The 22,055-nt window shown below is 35.3% G+C and overlaps 1 protein-coding gene across 2 annotated transcripts in view; it reads right to left on the reverse strand.

Moving 5' to 3' along the window:
- The window catches only part of LOC150101593 (serine/threonine/tyrosine-interacting protein-like), a 264,341-nt gene that overhangs the window by 106,839 nt on the left and 135,447 nt on the right, over positions 1-22,055 (reverse strand). For both annotated transcript variants that reach the window (XM_090400470.1, XM_090400471.1), the window contains 2 exons: positions 15,755-15,852; positions 5,181-5,241 (listed from right to left, as the gene is read on the reverse strand). In XM_090400470.1, coding sequence (XP_090256596.1) covers positions 5,181-5,241; positions 15,755-15,852 — 159 coding nt within the window. The remainder of the gene's footprint in view (positions 1-5,180; positions 5,242-15,754; positions 15,853-22,055) is intronic.

A 22,055-nucleotide genomic window follows, 5' to 3' on the forward strand; every position in this document is an offset into this window, starting at 1 on the left:
AATCACAATCACTAAAAAATATAAAATATGGAATAACAGATGAAATGAAAATCATAGCATTTTAAGAACTACCTCGAGTAAGAAGTAAAATGATGACTGAAAATAAAATCTTAGAACTGCTTCAATAACTCAGGTGCTCTATATCATATACAAAAGAAGCTGACAGTGATACCAAAATTTTACACTTCTTAAAGATAACAGGGAAACTCAATAATATTTTCAAATCAATCAAGTTCAAAAGCATACAAGAATAAGAATTTATAAAGTTCTGACAAAACCTTTGCTACAGTATGGATATAAAATAAAGACCATAAAAACTACATAAGAAAAAATAATAGAAACTGGAGAATTGAAATTCCTATGAAGGACAGCAGACTATACTCTCTAGCACAAAAAAAAAAAAAGCACAGAAATGCATAAAGAACTATACTATTAGATAAAATATATGAATGTAGAAAGAGGTAGATTGAACATATTGATAGAATGGATAATTCAAGACTACCAAAAAAGATACTTTGATACCATCTTGGAAATACTTGCAGGACATAGAAGTCAGGAATGACCAAGGAAAAGATGGAATCAGAAACGGGCCACTGGGCCTAAACCCTTGAAAGAATGATGATGATGTTAGACATAAAACAATTGATTCAATGACTGGACATCAGATGAGTTCTGTGGAGAATTAGGATAATGTACAGATAGCAATTCCAAATATAATACTTAAAAATCAAAAATAATAACAGATAAATTTTTATCCCAAAAAAATAAACTGCCCTAGGCAGCAGATATATATCATTCAATGATTATGAAATTGAATGATTTATCTCTGACAAAAAAAATAAATAAATAAAAATAAAAAATAAATAAATAGCAGCTACCTTATCATTAACAAACAGTCATCATCATCATCATCATCAAATTCCTGCCATGTACCCTCAAGGGGTGTACAGGATATGACAGTACTACATGAAAAAATTACATCATTACTAACTTCCTATCTACAATTTTCCTCCAAATCAGTCTGTTACTTGTCAAGACTCCAACATTATCAGATCTTATATTTCTATCGTCTAAGGCACTTTGTACCGTATCAATCCACCTATATCTTGGTCTTCCTCTGGGTCGTTTTCCTGCCAACCTGGCAGAGAACACTTGTTTTGCTAATCTTTCCTCTCCCATTCTATTTAAGTGACCATACCATCTGAGATTAGCTCTGCTAACGCATTCCTGGATGCTGACAATGTCAAGTTCTTTCCTAATATCCTCATTTTTAATATGATATTGCCATTGATGCCATCTGTTCACGCCTCTAATCTTTCTCAGGACTCTCATATCTGCGGTCTCTAGTCTTTGGTCAAGTGTTTTACTTCTGACCCAGCTCTCAGATCCATAAGTTAAAATTGGTTTGAACACAGTCTTGTATACAGCTAATTTAGTGTTCCGACTAATTTCTTTCTTATTCCATATGAATTTATTCAATTGACTTCCCACGATACCAGCTTTGCTGATTCTGTTGTCTATTTCAATATTTAGTTTACCATCTTCAGTAAAAATTGTGCCTAAGTAGCTGAAATGTTTTACTTGTTCCACAGGTTCTCCATTCACAACACAGTTGACATTTTCAATGATTCTGCCTATTTTCATTGTCTTTGTCTTTTTATTGCTGACCTTCATACCATATCTATTACAACAGCTATTCAATTTAGTCAGAGAATCTTGCAGACTTGTAGCGGATTTATTTAGAAGTATAACATCGTCCACATAAAGCAAAGAGCTGACATTAACATCTCCAATTTTGATATCAGGTTTAATACCACATTCCTTCATAATGTGATCCATATAGATAATGAATAACAGAGGGGATAATGTACATCCTTGTCTCACACCAGATTTAACATTAAACCATCTTCCTGTACTTCCTTCAATTCTAACTGCTGACTCACAACTCAAATAAAGACTAAGTATTGCTTGATATAATGCCCCATTGACACCATATAACTGCAGCGTATTGAATAGCTTCTCTCTTGGCACCTTGTCATATGCCTTTTCCAAATCGACAAAACTTAAATACAGATCTTTGTTATATTCCCATGCTTTCGCGACTATTTGTCGCAAAGTGAAGATCCGATCCTGACAGCCTCTGTTTGGCCTGAATCCAACTTGTTCTTCACCAAGCTTTTCCTCCACAATTCTTCTCAGCCGTTTCTCAAGTATACTTGCATAGATCTTGCCAGGAACACTCAGTAGGGAAATACCTCTGTAATTCTCACATTCAGTTTTATTTCGCTTTTTATATATGGGTACTATGAGAGCTCTACTCCAATCATCGGGAATTTGTCCCTCTGTCCAGGCTTTCTGAACTATGCAGTGCAGCCACTGTAAGACTCTTATACCACCATACTTCAGCATTTCTAGTCGAATATCATCTACTCCTGCTGCCTTTCCACATTTCAAGTCTTTGATGGCTTTTTCTACTTCAAGTATGGATATGTATTCCTGACTGCATGCCTAGTCAGTATTTTTTACCACTGTGCTGTCATCACTGCTTGTTTCATTTAGCAGTTTTTCAAAGTAATTACTCCATACCTCAAGGATATCTTTTTCTCCTGTTGTCATATCACCTTTATCATCTCTAACTCCTTTACAGCGCTCCCTTAATGCATAACATTAGACATATCTGCAAGGAGATGTGTTTTGCATTATAGGAGATACTGAGACAGGAGTGTTGGTAGCTTGCTCCACCTTTGCAACGAGTTGCCCTCGTGTTGTACCACCTTACCCCAGTCCTGAAGATACTTTCAGGCGCAAACTTTGTTTGCTCACACTTGGATAAAGGATTAAACTAAATTTATTATACTCTTTCCTCCATTCCTAAGCTTCTTCAACAACCTTCAGAATATTATGCCACCTTCTTGATATTTATTTTTTATATTCTTGCCAAAGTCCTCCCATGACTTTTGTTTAGCTAGTTTTACACAGTCTTTAGCATTCTTGCATTTGTCTCTATATTCTCTAGAGCAAAAGCTGACTTATTTGAAAATTAGTACTCCACCAGAGAGTTCTGATTTTTTTATCCTTGCAAACAACCTCACCACATGCCTCTCTGGCAGAATCAATCAATGTTTTCTTCAGAGTTTGCCACTGAATCTCCAAGGTTTGATTCCTGTTCTCAAACTCTTTCATTTTTTCTTCAATAATCTTTGTGTATTTTAGTCTATAGTTCACATCTGAGAGCTGCTCAACTTTTATTCGCTTTAAAACTTTCTTACATGTTATTCTTTTCAATATGAAATTCAATTTTATCCTGCTCAAGACTAAATAGTGATCACTTCCAATTTCAAATCCTCTGTACACTCTGGTGTCCTGCACCAGGGAGAAAACATCCTTATCAACAATAACATAGTCAATGAGACTTTTCTTATTCCTTGGCTCTCCATGTGAATTTGTGCACATTTTTATGTTGGAACATGGTGTTAGTAATAACCAGTCCATGTCCTGAGCAGAAATCCAACAGATATTTGCCATTATTATAAGCTTTTCTCTTTTCTCCAAATTTTCCCAAAATATTTTTGTATGTCTGACAATCATTTCGTACTCTGCTATTTAGATCCTCAACAAGGACCTACTTTTCCTTTTTCATTGTGTCAGTTGCTTTTTCTAAAGCCTCAAAAAATTCCTCCACTTCTACCTTAGTAGAACCTTCTGTGGGACCATAGGCACAAATAAATCTCATTGTCCAGTTCCCCATTCTCATATTTGCCCACATTACTCTACTTGAGACTGACTGCCATTCAAGAAGATTAGCCTCGTATTTTGTGTTGAATACTATGGCTACTCCTTCTTTTCCTTGATTGTCATTGCCTGAATATAACATTTTGTATTTATTGCTCAGAAACATCTCACCAGTTTTGGTCTTTTTTGTTTCAGTCACCCCTATTATGTCGATCTGGTACTTATCTAATTCCTCAGCTAGCTCCATTTCTTTGCCATTCAGGCTTCTTACGTTGATAGTACCGATCTTTAACTCTGGTGATGTTGAGTTGGGGTTTGTTTTCAGATTTGTTCCAGTAGCTGACTTTTCGCTGTTTGCCCTGGTTCCCTGGCGAAAACAACGGGGGCCTTGTTTAACCGGGCGACTCCCCAGCTGGCATGAAATTTTGTCATGTTGTACCATCATTTTTTATTTTGGTTTAACCAATAAGAATACAATTTGGTCGGCTAAATCCCAAATTGCCAGCCCATCCTCGTTCGTTCAGTATCAAAGTAGATACCCAACAGGGTGCACCACGAGAAGGTGAGGATTGGACATTAGGTCAGAAGCCCTGGTCGGTTCTCCGCATTCCTTTAAAGGCTATGTGGAGGTCTCCTCTCAGTTATACAGCTTTGACCCTTAGTTTAATCCTTTATCCAATTGTAAGCAAACAAAGTTTGCACCTGAAAATATCTTCAGGACTGGGGTAAGGTAGTGAGTGCAACACCAGGCAACTCCAAGCAAAGGTGGACCAAGCTCTCATCACTCCTTGTCTCAGTATCTTCCATAATGCAAAGCACATCTCCTTGCGGACATGTATCCTGCTATGCATTAAAGGGCCATCAGTATCTCCCATAATGCAAAGCACATCTCCTTGCGGACATGTATCCTGCTATGGCCCTTCCCTCAATGCATAGCAGGATACATGTCCGCAAGGAGATGTGCTTTACATTATGGGAGATACTGATGGCCCTTCCCTTAATGAAAAGCAGGATACATGTCTACAAGGAGATGTGCTTTCTTATTTATCTGGGAGATACCGAAACAAGGAGTGATGAGAGTTTGGTCCACCTTTGCTTGGAATTGCACTACCTTACCCCAGTCTTGAAGATATTTTCAGGCGCAAACGTTGTTTGCTTACACTTGGATAAAGGATTAAACTAAATTTATTATAGTCTAACCAACTGAAAAATAAACTTCCAGCATCTTTCTCTAAAGAAAACATATGTTTTATTGCCATCTGTTGAAGCTAATGACTAATTTTACTGCGTGTAAGTTTGAATAAATATTAACAGATAATTGAATAATTAATTTCTGCTGACTGGATCTGAAGTTTCTGCTTGAGTCAGATTTTACAGTATTTTTAATAAGCTAAATATATACATGGAAATAGAAAAATACCTATCCTAAATTAGAAGCAGTTACTTACTTTTGGGAGAAATTGTATGATGTTCATTGTGACAGTATCTGCAATGTCTAGAACTAAGTATCTATGAAAAGGATAATAAATTTTCATAAAAATTAGTCACTTGTGTACATATTTAGAATAAGCATGCAATATATAAGAGAAAGAGAGATAATAAAACAAGATACAATTGAACAAGCAGAAGTGTATCCTGCTATCAGTCCATTCAAAAATACGTGATCAACCAAATTGTACTTCCTGTTTTGCTAATCATTATCATTCTACTGTTCCATCAATGGAGATTCAACCCCCTATTCTTTCAGCAGCATTAACTTCTCTGAGCCCACAAATTCAACAATAGGATATTATCATTAAGTTACCATCAAGTGTATGATTAACTGTTATGTATCATACAAGTGCTAGCAGAAATGTACACGAGTTCGTGAAGCAGCTTGTGTAGTTACAATGTGCTCTCCTTGCCTTTATTCAGCATTTCATGTACAAAACATTTTCAAAAAGTGCATTGTATACTTTTTCTTTTCTTAAGCTAGCATCACATATATGTGAACAAAACCAGAAAAAAAATTACATAAAATAACAATCATAATTGCATCACACTGTATGAAGATGAACTTTACAGTTCATTTTCTGTTCTTTCAGTATAAGTTGCACTCTCTTACCTAATATAAATTTAAAATTTGGCTTGTATCATCCCATGCAGCCAGAGCTTTTTTTGAAGTTTGTTGCATCAAAAGAACTTGAGAAAATAGGTTCAAATGATGTTTGTTATAACATAACAGAAGAGAACAAATCTGATTTAAATCACAGATTTCTTTTGTCAAATGGAAATTGGCAAAGTGAAATTTTGGAGAGACGTTTTGCTGAATCTGTATTTTTGCCAAAGAGAAAATAAAATTTTTTATTATTTCTTACTTTTTTTTTTTTTTTGCATCAAATACAAAGCGTTTGTCCTTTATAAAATAAATTTTCCAAAATAAGGGCAGCAAAACTGGTCTCTGTTTCCCCTCATTATTTGTAGATCTGCCCCTGCATGCATGTGTGCACACACTCACATGTATTATATGAATTCCAGTTATAAAAAGCTGTAAACTTGTAGTAATATGTTAGTACCTAATATTGTTTGGGATAAGGATTTCATAATCTGGAATCCCTGCTTGAGATAAAAACACATGGAATTTCAAACCACTTCAAGATCTCCAAATAAGGAGAGTAGTGGTGGTCATGTACCTGGACAACAAAATTCATCTATCACCTAAAGACATTCACAAACATCAATGGAAGATTTGAATCCACAATCTGTTGGTTGGATAGCAACCACTTGGTTAATAAATATAGAATGACAGTTAAGTCTGATAGAGGAAATTACCATACCATTATATTGCTAGACTTTGCAAAGGCATTTGACAGGATGGCACAGAGAACTATTATGTAAATTTGAGCAATTGGGAATGGATGGATGGATGGATGGATGGATGTGAATGATGGGCAGAAATTAGTAGTTTATGACAGAATAGAATCCAGGAAAATACTAGTAATTGGCAGTGTGCTGCAGGACTCTGTAATTGGACTGCCTGTTATTTAATTTGTACATTAATAATAATACAGTTAAAAGAAGCAGTCCTGGAAAAGCATAACAAAAGTTCCTAGCAAATAAATCTGCAGATGCCCTAAAAGAATACAAAGAAAAATGTAAGAGAGCTAAGCTGTGCATAAAAGTAGCTAAATAAAAGTCATTGGAAGACTGGTAAGAACAAAGAAAATAAATATCAGGAAGGTGACAAAATATTCTGGAGGCTATTGAAGAAGCTTAAAAATAGAGGAAAGAGTACGATATAAGGAATCAAAAATGATAAAGGCGACATGAAAACTGATGATAAGAATATCTTAGATATCTGGAGTAATTACTTTGAAAGACTGTTAAACTAAGTAAGCAGTGACAGAACCATACTAGGAAATTTTCAAGAGGAATGCAAAGATGAGTACATATCAATATTTGAGGTAGAAAAAGGTGTCAAAAACTTGAAATGGGGAAAGGCAGCTGGAGTTGATGATATCTGACCAGAAATGCTTAATCATGGAGGTATAAAAGTTTTGCAATGGTTACACTGTATAATTCAGAAGGTCCAATTCCCAATGATTGGAGTTGAGCTCTCATAATACCCATCTATAAAAAAGGGAATAAAACTGAATATGATAATTACAGAGCAATTTCTCTACTAAGTGTTCCAGATAAGATTTATGCAAGCATACCTTGAAAAAAGGTTGAGAAAGATTGTGGAAGAGAAATTTGGAGAAGATCAAGCTAGGTTCAGGCCAAACAGAGGTTGTCAAAATCAGATTTTCACTTAAAGACAAATAGTTGAGAAATCATGGTAATATAACAAGAGGAATGCTTGTTATTCCTCTTGTAGATCTTTTCCAGATCTACAAAACTTAGTACAGTTCAAGGAACTGTACTAAGTTTTGTAGATCTGGAAAAGGAAGACAAGGTACCCAGTGAAAAGTGTTTCAAAACACTACAATTATATGGAATAAATGGAACATTATACAGAACAATACACAGTCACTATCTGAGTTGTCAGTCAGCAGTTAGAATTGAAGGAAATACAGGAAGATGGGTGGATGTAAAATCAGGGCTAGGACAATATCTCCAATCTCATTCATCATCTATATAGATCACATTATGAAAGAAAGCAGCATCAAGCCTGATATTAGAATTGGAGATGTCAAACTTAGTTCTTTGTTTTATGCAGGTGATGCTGTACTCCTAAACACATCAAGTGAAAGCCCAGGATTCACTAACTAAATTCAATAACAACTGTAACAATTTTGATGAACATCAGCAATAAAAAGACCAAACTATGAAAATAGGTAAGAGCAGGGAAAATTTCAGTTGCATTTTGAATGGAGATCCTATAGAACAAGTAAAATATTTCAGCTATTTAGGCACAGTTTTTAGTGAAGATGGAAAATTAAATATGGAAATAGACAATAGAATAAGCAATGTGTGTATGGTGGGTAGCCAGCTGAATAAATTTATATGGAATAAGAGAGAGAAATTAGCCGAAACACCAAACTAGCAGGATACAAAACAGTGTTTAAAACCAGTTTTAAGTTATGGATCTGAGAACCGAGTTAGAAATAAAGCACTTGATCAAAGACTAGAGACCACAGATATTCTGAGAAAAATTAGGGGAGCGAACTAATGGCATCAGTGGCAGAATCATATTAAAAATTAAGATATTAGAAAGGAACTTAACATTATTAGCATTCAAGAATGTGTCAGCTGAGCTAATCTAAGGTGGTATGGCCACTTAAATAGAAGAAAGATTAGCAAAACAGGTGTTTCATGCCAAGATGACAGGAAAGAGACCCAGAGGAAGACAAAGGTCTGGGTGGATTGATTCAGTGAGAAGTGGCTTAGAAACATGAAATGTTAGATATGATAATATTGGAGTGCTCACAAGTAATAGATTGCTTTTGGGGAAAACTGTTGATAGGAGATTAATAATAATGTAAACTAAATCAAGTAATGCTATCATACTAACCTGAACACCCCTTGGGGGTACATACCAGGAAATTGATGATGATGATGATAATAATAAAACAGTGAATGATCTCTTAGGAAATATTCAGTTGTTTGGAGATGAAAAACTGAAAAAGATAATAGGTGATACTGAGCTCTTGCAAAAAGAGTTAAATAGACTGAAACGATAATGGTTGATGTAGAAAGTTTTTTTTAACTTGGGTATATTATGTATTCAAGATACCAAGTAATTTTATATAAACTTGGTTTTTAATCCTATTTCCTAAATAAGCAAACAGACAAGTAAGTCAAGTTTGCACCTGCACGTAGTGCAAGTCTGAGGCAACTCATGGTAAAGGTGGATTAAGCTCTGATCACTTTCCTTAGTATTTTTCCCTTAATGTAAAGCACATCCCCTTGCAGAGATGTATGATGCTATGCATTAATCTGGTCACTATGCGTAGCATAGTGACCATTGCCTTTAATGCATAGCATCATACATCTCTGCAAGGGGATGTGCTTTACATTAAGGGAAAAATACTAAGGAAAGTGATCAGAGCTTAATCCACCTTTACCATGAGTTGCCTCAGACTTGCACTACTTGCAGGTGCAAACTTGACTTACTTGTCTGTTTGCTTACTTGGGAAATAGGATTAAAAACCAAGTTTATATAAAATTACTTGGTATCTTGAATAAATAATAGTTTGACGGTTTGATGTGGCAAAGTGTAAGATTTATGTACTTTGGGATGAAAATTATAAACATTACATTATACTGATGGAATCGAGGCTAGGGATCTGAGGATGGTGGCAGATAGACAGGATGTTCAAGTTTAGAGAATGCACTCAAAAGATCACTTGAATATCAAAGAACAGAAGAGAATGTCAAATCACTTAAATGTCAAAGAAAAGTAGAGACAGGAAAGTTATTATCCCATTTTAGCTTGATATGGTACAGCCATATCTGTACTAATGTGCATACACAGGTAAAATCACTACTGTGAATAAAGTTGACCACATGGATCATCAATAGATGAGGAGGTAGCAAGAGGATCAAGGCAAGTATCAAAATGATGTCTGTAGAGTGTCCCTATGAAAACAGACTGAAGGTTTGGATTGCAGAGTTTAGTAATAAGAAGAGATGATAGAAACATATAATTTACTAAACAGCTTTACAGGCATGATGCAGAGTAATTTTTCAATACATGACAAGAAGGAAGTTTATTTTTCACTTGGTTAGAGTATAATAAAATTAGTTTAATCCTTTATCCAAGTGTGAGCAAACAAAGTTTGCGCCTGAAAGTATCTTCAGGACTGGGTTAAGGTGGTACAACACCAGGGCAACTCGTTGCAAAGGTGGAGCAAGCTACCAACACTCCTATCTCAGTATCTCCTATAATGCAAAACACATCTCCTTGTGGATATGTTTAATGTTATGCATTAAGGGAAGGGCCACTACCCAGACTAGTTTCGACCTTTGCAACGAGTTCCCTGGTGTTGTACCACCTTAACCCACTCCTGAAGATACTTTCAGGCGCAAACTTTGTTTGCTCACACTTGGATAAAGGATTAAACTAATTTTATTATGACAAGAAGGAAGAGAACAATGAGTTACCCTCTGGAAGTTTTCATAAGTGTGATAAAAGAGGGAATAAATTACAAGGCATGCATTGTATGAGCAGTGGTTAGCGTGGGCCCACTGTGGAGATGCTTGTTTAGCAGTAATATCTGTGTGTGTGGGGGGGGGGAACAGTATCTAGATATGAAAAGCAAAATTTAGAAAGCATTTGACATACACACACGGACAAAGAAATTAGCGTGCACCTGGAAGAAAACATGGTACACGAACATGAAGAAAGCACGGAGGGATCCCACGATGACCTGGTCCACTATACAGGCAGATGTAGGGGCTCCTGTGTGCCCATGAACCATTTCCCGACGCCTCACAAGGCGAATCTATGATCCCAGCACCCATTACGTGTGCTCCCATTAACACCGCAACATCACCGACTCCATTTGCAGTGATGCCAGGCGAGAGCGACGTGGAATGCCACAGACTGGCGACGTGGTCTTCAGCAATGAGTGCCGCTTCGTCTTGGGGACAGATGATCATTGTGTCCAGGTGTGGAGGACCCCTGTCAAGGACACAATCCCGACCTCGCTATCGAGTGCCACACCTCCCGCACTGCAGGCATTATGGTCTGGGGAGCCATAGGCTACGATAGCCGATCACCCCCTCGTAGTGGTACGTAGTGCATTGATAGGGAAGTGGTATGTGGACGACATCCTACAGTCCCACGTTCTCCCATTCCTGGCCAGGATACCAGGAGCGCTATACCAGCAGGATAATGTCCATCTGCACATGGCTTGGGTTTTCCAGGCCTGCCTACAGCGTGTACAGACACTTCCATGGCCTGCCCGCTCCCTGGACTTGTCCCCTATCGAGCATGTTTGGGAGCAGCTGAAACGCCAGCTCCCTCCGTGCCGCAATATCCGGGATTTTGAGCACAGCGTCCAACACATGTGGGCCAGTCTACCACATGACAACATCAGGCGTTTGTTCGTCACCATGCCGGACCGTATTGCAGCATGTAATGCCGCACGCGGCAGTGCAATGCACTATTGATTATGCATTAAGGGAAGAGCCACTACCCAGACTAGTTTTGACCTTTATTGAAGTCTCTTCAGTGGGATGCTTAACATTATACATATCCGCAAGGAGATGTGTTTTGCATTATGGGACATACTGAGATAGGAGTGATGTTAGCTTGGTCCACCTTTGTTACAAGTTTCCCGGTGTTGTACTACCTTACCCCAGTTGTGAAGATATTTTCAGGCGCAAACTTTGTTTGCTCACACTTGGATAAAGGATTAAACTAAATTTATTATAGTCTAACCAAGTGAAAAATAAACTTTCAACATCCTTCTCTAAATCCAGAGTAATTTAATAAAAAGGTGGCATACCTTTTGGCAACTCCTATAGGTAAAGATGACCTTGCCATTGCTTCTGCCTGATATCTCCAATATTGGGCCTGGCTCCCACTAAAGAGAACTAAATAAAGGTCGAAACTAGTCTAGGTAGTGGCCCTTCCCTTAATGCATAACATTATGCATATCTGCAAGGAGATGTATTTTGCATTATGGGAGATACTGAGATAGGAATGATGTTAACTTGGTCCACCTTTGCTACGAGTTTCCCAGTGTTGTACTACCTTACCCCATATCTGAAGATATTTTCAGGCGCAAACTCTGTTTGCTCACACTTGGATAAAGGATTAAATTAAATTTATTATAGTCTAACCAAGTGAAAAATAAGCTTTCAACAAAACCAGACTAAAAGTATACAATACATTAGCCCTACCAGTCTTATTGTACGAAAGTGAAATCTGGACAATAAAACAAAAAGACAAACAAAGAAATAGAAAAAAATTTAAAAATATAAACATAAATGGATGGAACACGTTCAAAAAAACCAGACTAAAAGTATACAACACATTAGCCCTACCAGTCTTATTGTACGAAAGTGAAATCTGGACAATAAAACAAAAAGACAAACAAAGATTAATAACAGTAGAAATGAAGTTTATGAGAAAAGCTGCAAAGTATACGCTATTTGATCACAAAAGAAACAAAGAAATTATGAAACAATTAAACCAAGAATCAGTAATAGAAAAAAATTTAAAAATATAAACATAAATGGATGGAACACGTTCAAAGAATGAAAATAGAAAGATTACCAAAAAGCCTTAAAGTACAAGCCATTAGGAAAAAGAAAACCAGGACGTCCTCTTAAATGATTCAACGATGATTCTAAGGCCCGAATAGGCCATGCCAGGCCTAAATCCTTGATATGCATGATGATGATAGTTATTAAATATTATGGAATTAAAACTAGAATAATAAAAAACAAAATGAAACATAAAAAAAAAACTTCTACAATCATCTCTAATCCAACAAAGTGTAATAAGGTGGTGATATACCATTTTGCTACCAGCATATAGAAATAGGACTGCTGCCATAGAGTAAGCTCTCAGTATCTCCATGGCTGTAGTACCCACTAATGGGATACTGGTAAAGACCAACCCAGTCTATGTAATGACTCTTAGCAGCAAGGACTGGATCCACAGTCACCATAAACGCCTCAGCAAGGAGTGCACTATAGAGTATAAAAGACAACTTGATGCAAGTTAAATGTTCTCTATGCATAACTGACCTGATTGTGAAGATATTTCATGTAGATGTTTGCTGATGGTTGGATAAAATAAGAATGAAAACAATAATACAGGAAAACCTCACTTAACACGATTAATTAATCCATCAATTAATGCATGCTAAGCAAAATTGTATTAAGCGAATGCACTAAACAATAAGAATAATTATAATTCATCCATCATTTAGCATAAATCTGAAAAAAATTACAGTGTAATTTATATAGTGAAAAATTTATTTGAGGATAAAATCATCAAAGTTAAAAAAAATCAATTGCATAATTTTTATTTAATGTTGTCTAAACATTTGATTGAGCTACTTTTTTTACAAAAAAAAAAATTAAGTAAAGATGTTTGAATAGTGCTCACCTTTTTAATCTTTTCATGCAATTTGCAATAGCTGGTGATCACTTTATCAAGCTTTTGGCAGACTTTGAAGCTTCATTCCATATCAGGATAAGCATCAAACAAAATTTCCTTAGCATGCTCAATGTGATTGAAAACTAGCTCAAGTTTTTTGCAATTAGCTTCTTAGTCATAATATTCTCTTCTTATTCACACTCCTTATCTTCTTCATATGCACATTGTTCTTCTAGTTGAAGGAGACCATTCTCGCTTAACCGTTCTGAATGAGAATCGAGCAAGTTTCTCAACATCTTTATTATCCAGTTCATTAAATCCAAGTTCTTTTCAAATTGTGCTGATTTCTTCAATAATATTAGATCTTAGATTTTGCGCACGATAAACTAACATAGGATTGAGTTCAAAGTTGCCTTCTGCATTGCCTCCTAATAAAAGCGTAAGACAATCTTTAGATGGTATCCTGGTTGAGATGCTTCAGTTTTAGCTAGGAGAGTTTTTGTTGACATACACTTCCAAAAGAGACCAGTTCGTCGAATATTTGATGATTTTCATAATCACCCTTCTGAATTATCCTTTGCAATTCTTCAGGAAACTTGGCTGCAGAATCTTTATTAGCACTAGCAGATTCCCCAGTTATTCTTACGTTATGCAGTCCAGCTCGATTTTTAAAATGGTCAAACCATCCTATACTCACAGAAAAAGCTTTCACATTATTCTTGAAATTAGGTTACTTTCAATGATGTAAAATAATGCCTGAATATTCCTCGTACTTCAACTTTTCATTGTTCTTTGTATTCTTTCTCTTATTTAATAGTCTGAAGTGTAGACTTGTTGTATCCCAGGTCTTGAACAATCATTGTATTACTAGGGCCACTTTGATGTCTCTTAACAACTTCCAGCTTTTTCTTTAAAATAATTATTTTTCTTCTCTTTTTATTACTGCGGCTTTCTTTATCAGTCTTTCTCTTTTTCATAGCAGGGGTTGAATATAATAAAGCCTTATAGGTATTTAAATCAAAGCAAAATGAAAGAAAAAGTGATTGAGCAAGAGAACAGAGTTTGTATGTGCCCTTGTGATGATAGCTTTGAGTCAACTACCGCCACCACCTGCAGCACTGCCACTACCCATTGACTGCTACATTGACAAGTGCCACTGCTCGCTGCAGATTGGTGACAAAAATATTTCGCGTTAACTGATTATCTCGCATATTGAATTCGTGATAAGCAAGGTTTTCCTGTATACTTTCCTTCCAAACCAAAACTCACAACGTCAATAGATTGCAGTTAATTGGTCCACAAGTTAATCTGAGCAGCCATTTTATTGGGACAATTCTAGAAAAAACAAAAATGAAACGAGGATATAACAAGAATTTGCTTCATTTGGGACAAATGAATGAATGAAGATTGTGTAACAGTGTTATAGAGTTCAAATATGTCAGGAACTGGTAAATGAAAGCTGTTAGTTATTAGAAAAAGGGCCATGATGCTTTAAAGAGATTAGAATAGTGAGTTTACCAGTTCAGTACCATGCAAGCAAAAATGAGTGGAGGATATCTGAATTTTTTTAAGAATTTGCTTATGAGTTGGGACATGAAATTACAATGGAAATGAAGAAAAAATTTACTTGTTCTTGACAACTTCTAAGGAGGTCACCACACTAGAATGAAAATGAAGGTTTTGAGGAGGAAATTACAGCAAAACATCAGAGGACATTAGAAGAACAAGAAAGTGATGAGGATGACACTCCTGAACTTGAATAAGTGATTACCCAGGATGCTGGAAAATTTATTACTGGATTATGACTTTCATGCAGGAAGGATCTGCTAAATCCCTGCACTGGTTGTGTTTAATTGCAATCAGTAAAAAAATAGGCTATGCTGGATCAATTCCTACATCATTCACTACTAAGACATGCATGCATGTTTAAGTTTAATATAATATAAATATAATACATATATATAATATATGTATTATTTTAGGTACATACATATAATATAAATGAAATAGTTTTTATGGCAAATATTTTACTTTAATTAAAGCCAATTGTTTTTAAGTTTATATATATGTCAGTAATTCTGCTACACAATAAACAAAAAATTTGTATCTTATCTTACACATGCACCTTTTAAACTTTTGATGTGCAATTTCACTTATTGGGCAGCTGCCTTAATTGGACCAAATTATACTATTGCTGATGTGGCCCAATTAACTGGAATGCACAAGTTAATTCCAACATTATACATAAGTTGCACGTCCTCTACAATTAACATTTTTTTTTAATCTGTTATGCCATGTAACCTTGGTGAAGGCATACTTATTATTTCACTTCATAAATATTAAGTACACACTTTGCAGTAGGTGCATCAGATCATCTATTAATTCACATAATCATATATTCTAAAATTCAAAAGCAGTAGTTATTAGTTTATAAAATATACAAAAATTCTGTCAAGAGCAAACACCATGAAATTATTTTCTTACTTAAACCTTTCGGGAAAATTAGGGCGAATGAAGTGAGCTTCAATATCCTGCCTCACACATATGATATGAGTAATACCTGACTGCTCCAAGTAATCGCCCTTTAAAAAAATTGAAATTTTAATTAGTAACTGACAAAAGTATACAAAAAAGGACTTAAATATTAGAACAAGATATATAATGTTTCCTAGAAGAGGCGAATATACTGAACATTGATATCTCAGATAATATTTTCCCATAGAATGATAATGGAGAAATACATGCTCAACATCTCTCTGGAATGGGGATATCTGGTTACATGAGAAATATTTTCTCATGTGTTAAATAATCATAATATAACTTTACTGGAGGGTTAATATATCATTAACACATATTTAATGACAGCACTTAAAAGCATTAAAAATTACATAAACACAGCTCTCAAATATTTTACTTATCCAGTAGTCACTTAATATTATCATCACAACCTCCATGAAGTCAGCACTCATCATGGGAGATCCCCTCAACTAATGGCATATTTATCGTACTGAATCTTAAACTCCTTAACACTCCTAACATTTACAGCATATTCTGGTAACATATTCCACTCACCCACAACTTTCCATGTAAAAAATCTACTCCACACACCAAACAACTTCCTCTCTCACATTCTATCATAATATCTGTTGTATTGTATGTACATCCCTGGAAGATACATATCAAGAATTTGATGATGAATCCCCCTCTAACTTAACCCTCTCATGCATAAGGGCCTCATATAAGGACATATGAGGGGACATAAAAATGATGTCCTCAGATGAGGATCATTTTTAACATATACAGGGCACATATTTAACAAAATTAATGAATTCATGGAAATACTGTAAGATTAAATGTTTTTTAATCTTACAGTATAATCATCATTATAATTTTTTATAAATTAATATAAAAATTCATGCATGAGAGGGTTAAATATCTCTAAGATATCACTTAGAGATATTTAAGTTACCGGCGTCCCTTAAATGGGACAGGGGTGCGAAGAATCCCCGGGCTCAACATGGTGCGCTCAGTAAAACTAGGAACGTGGAATATCAGAACCTTGTATGAAGCAGGTAAGCTAAGAAATGCTATCCAAGAAATGAAAAGACTTGAAATTGGAATTTTAGGAATGAGTGAAGTTAGGTGGCCAGGATCAGGCAAAACTCAAGTCAATGACATGACAATGTATCACTCTGGAAGTTGTGAAAACAACCATCAAAACAGAGTTGGAATAATAATAAACAAAGATATCAATAAGTCACTGTTGAGCTTCATCCCTTACTCGGATAGGATGATGTTATTAAAACTGAAAGGACAACCACTAGATATTAATCTTATAAGTCTATGCCCCTACTGCTGACAAGAGTGATACCAAGATTGAAGAATTTTATGATCAATTAAAAGAACTAATGAAAAACACAAAAAAGCATGATATCAACATAACCATGGGTGATTTCAATGCTAAAGTTGGGAAAGGTAGAAGTGGAGATGTAGTTGGCGAACATGGACTGGGCACAAGAAATGAGAGAGGTGACCGTCTTTTTCAATTCTGCCAGGAAGAGGAGCTAATAATCACAAACACATGGTTTAAGCTACCACCTCGAAGACAGTATACTTGGCGATCACCACAGGATAATAATGGGAATATAGTCAGAAACCAAATTGATTGCTTACTAATTAATCAACGATTTCGAAGTTCTATAAAGAGTACAAAAACCTATCCTAGTGCAGATATTGCTTCTGATCATAACCTACTGGTGGCAGAGTTACAACTTAGACTGAAAGCTATGCTTAAGAAACATCAACAAAAAAGGTTTGATTTGGGAAAATTAAAAAACACAGAGATAAGAAGCAAATTGAGTCAAGATCTGAATCAAGAGCTAGCACTTATCAAGAATGATGACATCATGAGGGTTGATGAATTGTGGGACAAATTGAAATCTGTCTTCATAGAGAAATGTACCAATACCATATGTTCTAATAGAGCAGTAAAAACGAAAGATTGGATGACTGATGAAATTCTCTCTCTCATGGATCAACGCAGACCATATAAAAATCACAATCCAAAAAAATAAGATCAAAAAAGCAAAAGAAATCTGGATGAATGAAAAATGTAAAGAAATAGAAATTCTACAGGAAAAACATGACAATTTTAATCTACACAAAAAAGATGAAAGAGACCTCAGGTATATATAAGAAAAAACAATTCTGTATCCTTCGAAACAAAAAGGGAGAAATTATATAAGAATGTGTGAAATATATAGAAGAACTCTTTACTAATAACAGACAGAACCCAGAAAATACTTATGAACATATGGAAGGTCCATGCATTCTAAAATCAGAGGTAGAATGTGCATTAAACTCAGCTAAAAATGGCAAAGCCCTAGGACCAGATAGAATACCAGCAGAAAATAGTAAAGTTATTAGAAGGTGACAACATTAACATATTAGTAAAGCTATTTAATAAGATCTACGATACAGGCATAATCCCTCAAGACTGGTTACAGTCGACCTTCATCATGCTACCTAAAAAAGTAAATGCGAAAACTTGTAATGACTATAGAATGATCAGCCTAATGAGTCACATTCTCAAAATGTTTCTGAAAATAATTCAAAAAAGAACATACAGAAAATGTGAAGACACCATCAGTGATACCCAATTCGGCTTTAGAAATGGCTTGGGAACAAGAGAGGCCCTTTTCTGTTCTCAGATCTTATTTCAAAAATGTATTGACCAAAACAAGATAATATTCATTTGCTTCATCGACTTCGAGAAAGCATTTGACAAAGTCCAACATGCTAAAATGATTGTACTATTAAAAAGAATTGGATTAGATGGTAAAGACATCAGGATCATTGAAAACTTATATTGGAACCAAAAGGCATCTGTTCAAATTGATGACATTATTACAGACTCCATTAACATCAAACGAGGAGTAAGGCAAGGATGTGTGCTGTCACCTCTTCTTTTTAACATCTACTCAGAAGCCATATTTCAAAAAGTCTTGGAAGGAAGAAAAGAAGGGATTAGTGTAAATGGTGAAATCATCAGTAACATCCGATATGCCGATGATACAGCTCTTCTGGCTGACAATATTCAGGATCTTCAAAATCTTTTGGAACTAATAAATGCAGAGAGTGAAAAAATGGGATTAAAAATAAATATCACCAAAACTAAATTCACGGTCATAAGTAAGAAACCAATTCTTAATTTAGCACTTTCTTTAAATAGGAAACAAATAGAAAGAGCAGCAAAGTTTAAATATCTCGGATGCTGGTTAAATGAAGATTGCAATCCAGAAATGGAAATAAAAGTTAGAATTGAAATGGCAAGAAAAAATTTTCTCTTGATGAAATCAACACTGTGTAACCGCAGTTTAAACTTAGAACTTAGAGTACGCATGGTTAAATGCTATGTATGGTCTGTACTGCTGTACGGTGCAGAAACTTGGACCTTGAAGACAACATTAATAAAAAGACTTGAAGCCTTTGAGATGTGGTTATACAGACGAATGTTAAAAATCCCATGGCCAGCAAAAACGTCCAATCAGGAAGTACTGAAACAAATGGGGAAATTACGTGAACTTTTAGATACCATAAAAAGAAGGAAAACTGCATATCACCTACTTCGTAATGAAAAATATAAGATACTTCAATTGATTATAAAAGGGAAGATAAATGGAAGAAGAGGACAAGGAAGACAAAGAAAATCTTGGCTGGCAGATATCAGACAGTGGACTGGTATGAACTCTGAGAGAATGCTCAGAATAGCTGAGAATCGCTCAAAATTTGTGGTCGCCGACCTCTGATAGGAGATGGCACTCAAAGAAGGAAGAAGAAGAAGAAGATATCACTTATTTTCTGTATATCTACCATACTCTGTAATTAACATTCTCTCAACCCCCTTCCCATAATCAACATTCCAGAGTCCTGAAATTGCCTTGACCTTCTGATACTTGTCTCTGGGCCTTCTGCAATGTTGCCAAATCACAATAAAAACTAAGCAACCAAAGCTGAGCACAATAGTCCATGTAGATTTTGACCAATGCTTTATTACAGGGCATAACCACCTTCTTATCATAGCAGCAATGCAATCTTTGCACTCTTGCTACGTACCTTCTCTATTTCATTCCACCGTCAACCTTCATTCCCAGATCTCATCCACTTCCAGAAGTACACAGCCTTATACTCCTCCAATCAAAAGTGTAACACCCTGCACTTATTAATACTGACATTACAACCTTTCATTATCATCAACTTAGCTTACTAGATGTAATTTATCAACTGTAGGAGAAACTCTATAAGACATGCCCAGAATAGTTCAGAGGAAATGAGTTCCTTCATTACAGCCATTACCTCTCTCCCATTTCTTTTAATTATTTCTTATTTCAATTCACAGTTCCGACTTTTATGAGTTTTTTTCTGCTATCTTTAACTACATCACTTTTACTTTTTTTTTTGGAGTGCCAATGTCATCCAGAAAAAAAATTCAAATAAAGTTCAAAAAATTAGTGCGCACACAGTATCTGATCAAAATAATGTCTTAACTGAAGCTGTCTCAACTAATGCAATATTAGTTTTATCTGCATAAACTACAGCAGTTGATCAGGAAATTGAATAATTAGTAAATTTATAACTTTTTTTTCTTTTTTTTTTTAAATTTAGAGTGTAGTGAAATTAGTATTATGGCATTTCCTTAGATAAGTGTTTCCCAAAGTGTGATATGTGTACTCCCAGGGATACATAACACTTTTTTTTTCTTACTTTTATATTTTTATCACCATACTGTCACTGATAAGTGCCGGTTAGATTTACATGAAGCTTTGAAAAAAACGTATCGCTTAGCATATTTTGATTGACCTCCATTACGGGTTGATGGCATGATCACATTTCAACTTGCCTGGCTCAAACTATTTGCAAATGAAAGTTTAAATCCAAATAGTTCAATTGCACCACCTGTGGTGCATCTATACATGTTTAATCATGTTTGTGTCAAAATGTGTGATGGATTAATCGAACATACAGGTGCAGATAATACTCTTATTCCTTTTTTTAGAAGTTCTGTTGTTAACAAATTCTGAAGTGCAAGCTAATAATAATATTAAAAATATTTAATTAATATTAATATCTCTTTTGTATTTTTTAAACTCTTCAACATGGATCACTGGTTAAAAAGGGATGTTTGAAATGCACAATAAAAAATAGTGAAGGAAATGAAAACGATTGTGGTTAACTGTGAACAGAGCACATTGCTGCACAAGATCAATTATTTGTAATGAAATTAATGAGCATGAGCCATTAATTATTATAATGCAAATAGCAAAAAGGAAATACTTCTGCAATTATTATGTTTGAATTATCATCAGTCATCATCATCATAATTTCAAATAAGCTATAGAGGATCTACTTAGAAATCCTATTATAATAAGGAAATTAATAGTTTCTAGTAAAATTACTGACAATTTAAAGGATATATATATAGCCAAGTAGATTAAGAAATGAAAATCATCCACTCTAACTAGAATAAAAATTAAGTTCTTTTCATACTATGTTAGGTTACAGTAAACTTGTACTGCAGCAAATATAATTTTAGCAAATAAATACACTATGATGAATTAATGAAAATTTGCAAACCAAGGTCTCATAATAAAACTATTTTGAGATCATTTAAAATATAACAAAAGTTCAAAGATTATCATTTGATGCTGATATATCAGCTGATGAGGGTAATAATGAAGTACTGACTTCAGGAGTAGTTAATCAGAAGGTTCCCATCGAAAGATGATGTATTTATGCAGAACTATGAGGTGAATAATTATGGGAAGCTTCACAGTCAACTAACACAAATACCATGATAAGGGTATAAGAGGTTGACAAAGTATATGTATTGGTTAGGACATATTCGATACAAGTGATATAACTGCATACCAAGCATTAGGTCTTCTTCTTCTTCTGCAGCTTCTCCCACTTAAGTGGGGTCACTGTTGATAATGAGTCTCCTCCACATCCTCCTGTCTTGAGCTGTCACCACATCCAAGTTCTTCATCCTCAAGTCCTCTTCTACCAGTTCCCTCCATCTCTTCTTTGGCCGCCCACGCTTCCTCCTTCCTTGCACATCCATCTGCATGACCCTTCTTCCCACATATTCGTCCTCCCTCCTCATCGCATGACCATCTCAACCTTGCCTCCTGTATCTTCGCTCCTAAGTTTGTAACTTTCACTGTTCCCCTCACATAGTCATTTCTCAGACGATCCTTTCTGGTCACACTGCACATCCACCTAAGCA

This window comes from Typopeltis vanoorti, chromosome 11 (genome assembly GCF_054136105.1).
Source record: "Typopeltis vanoorti isolate ZY-2024b chromosome 11, IOZ_Tvanoo_1.0, whole genome shotgun sequence".
In the NCBI taxonomy this organism is placed as follows: Eukaryota; Metazoa; Arthropoda; class Arachnida; order Uropygi; family Thelyphonidae; genus Typopeltis; species Typopeltis vanoorti.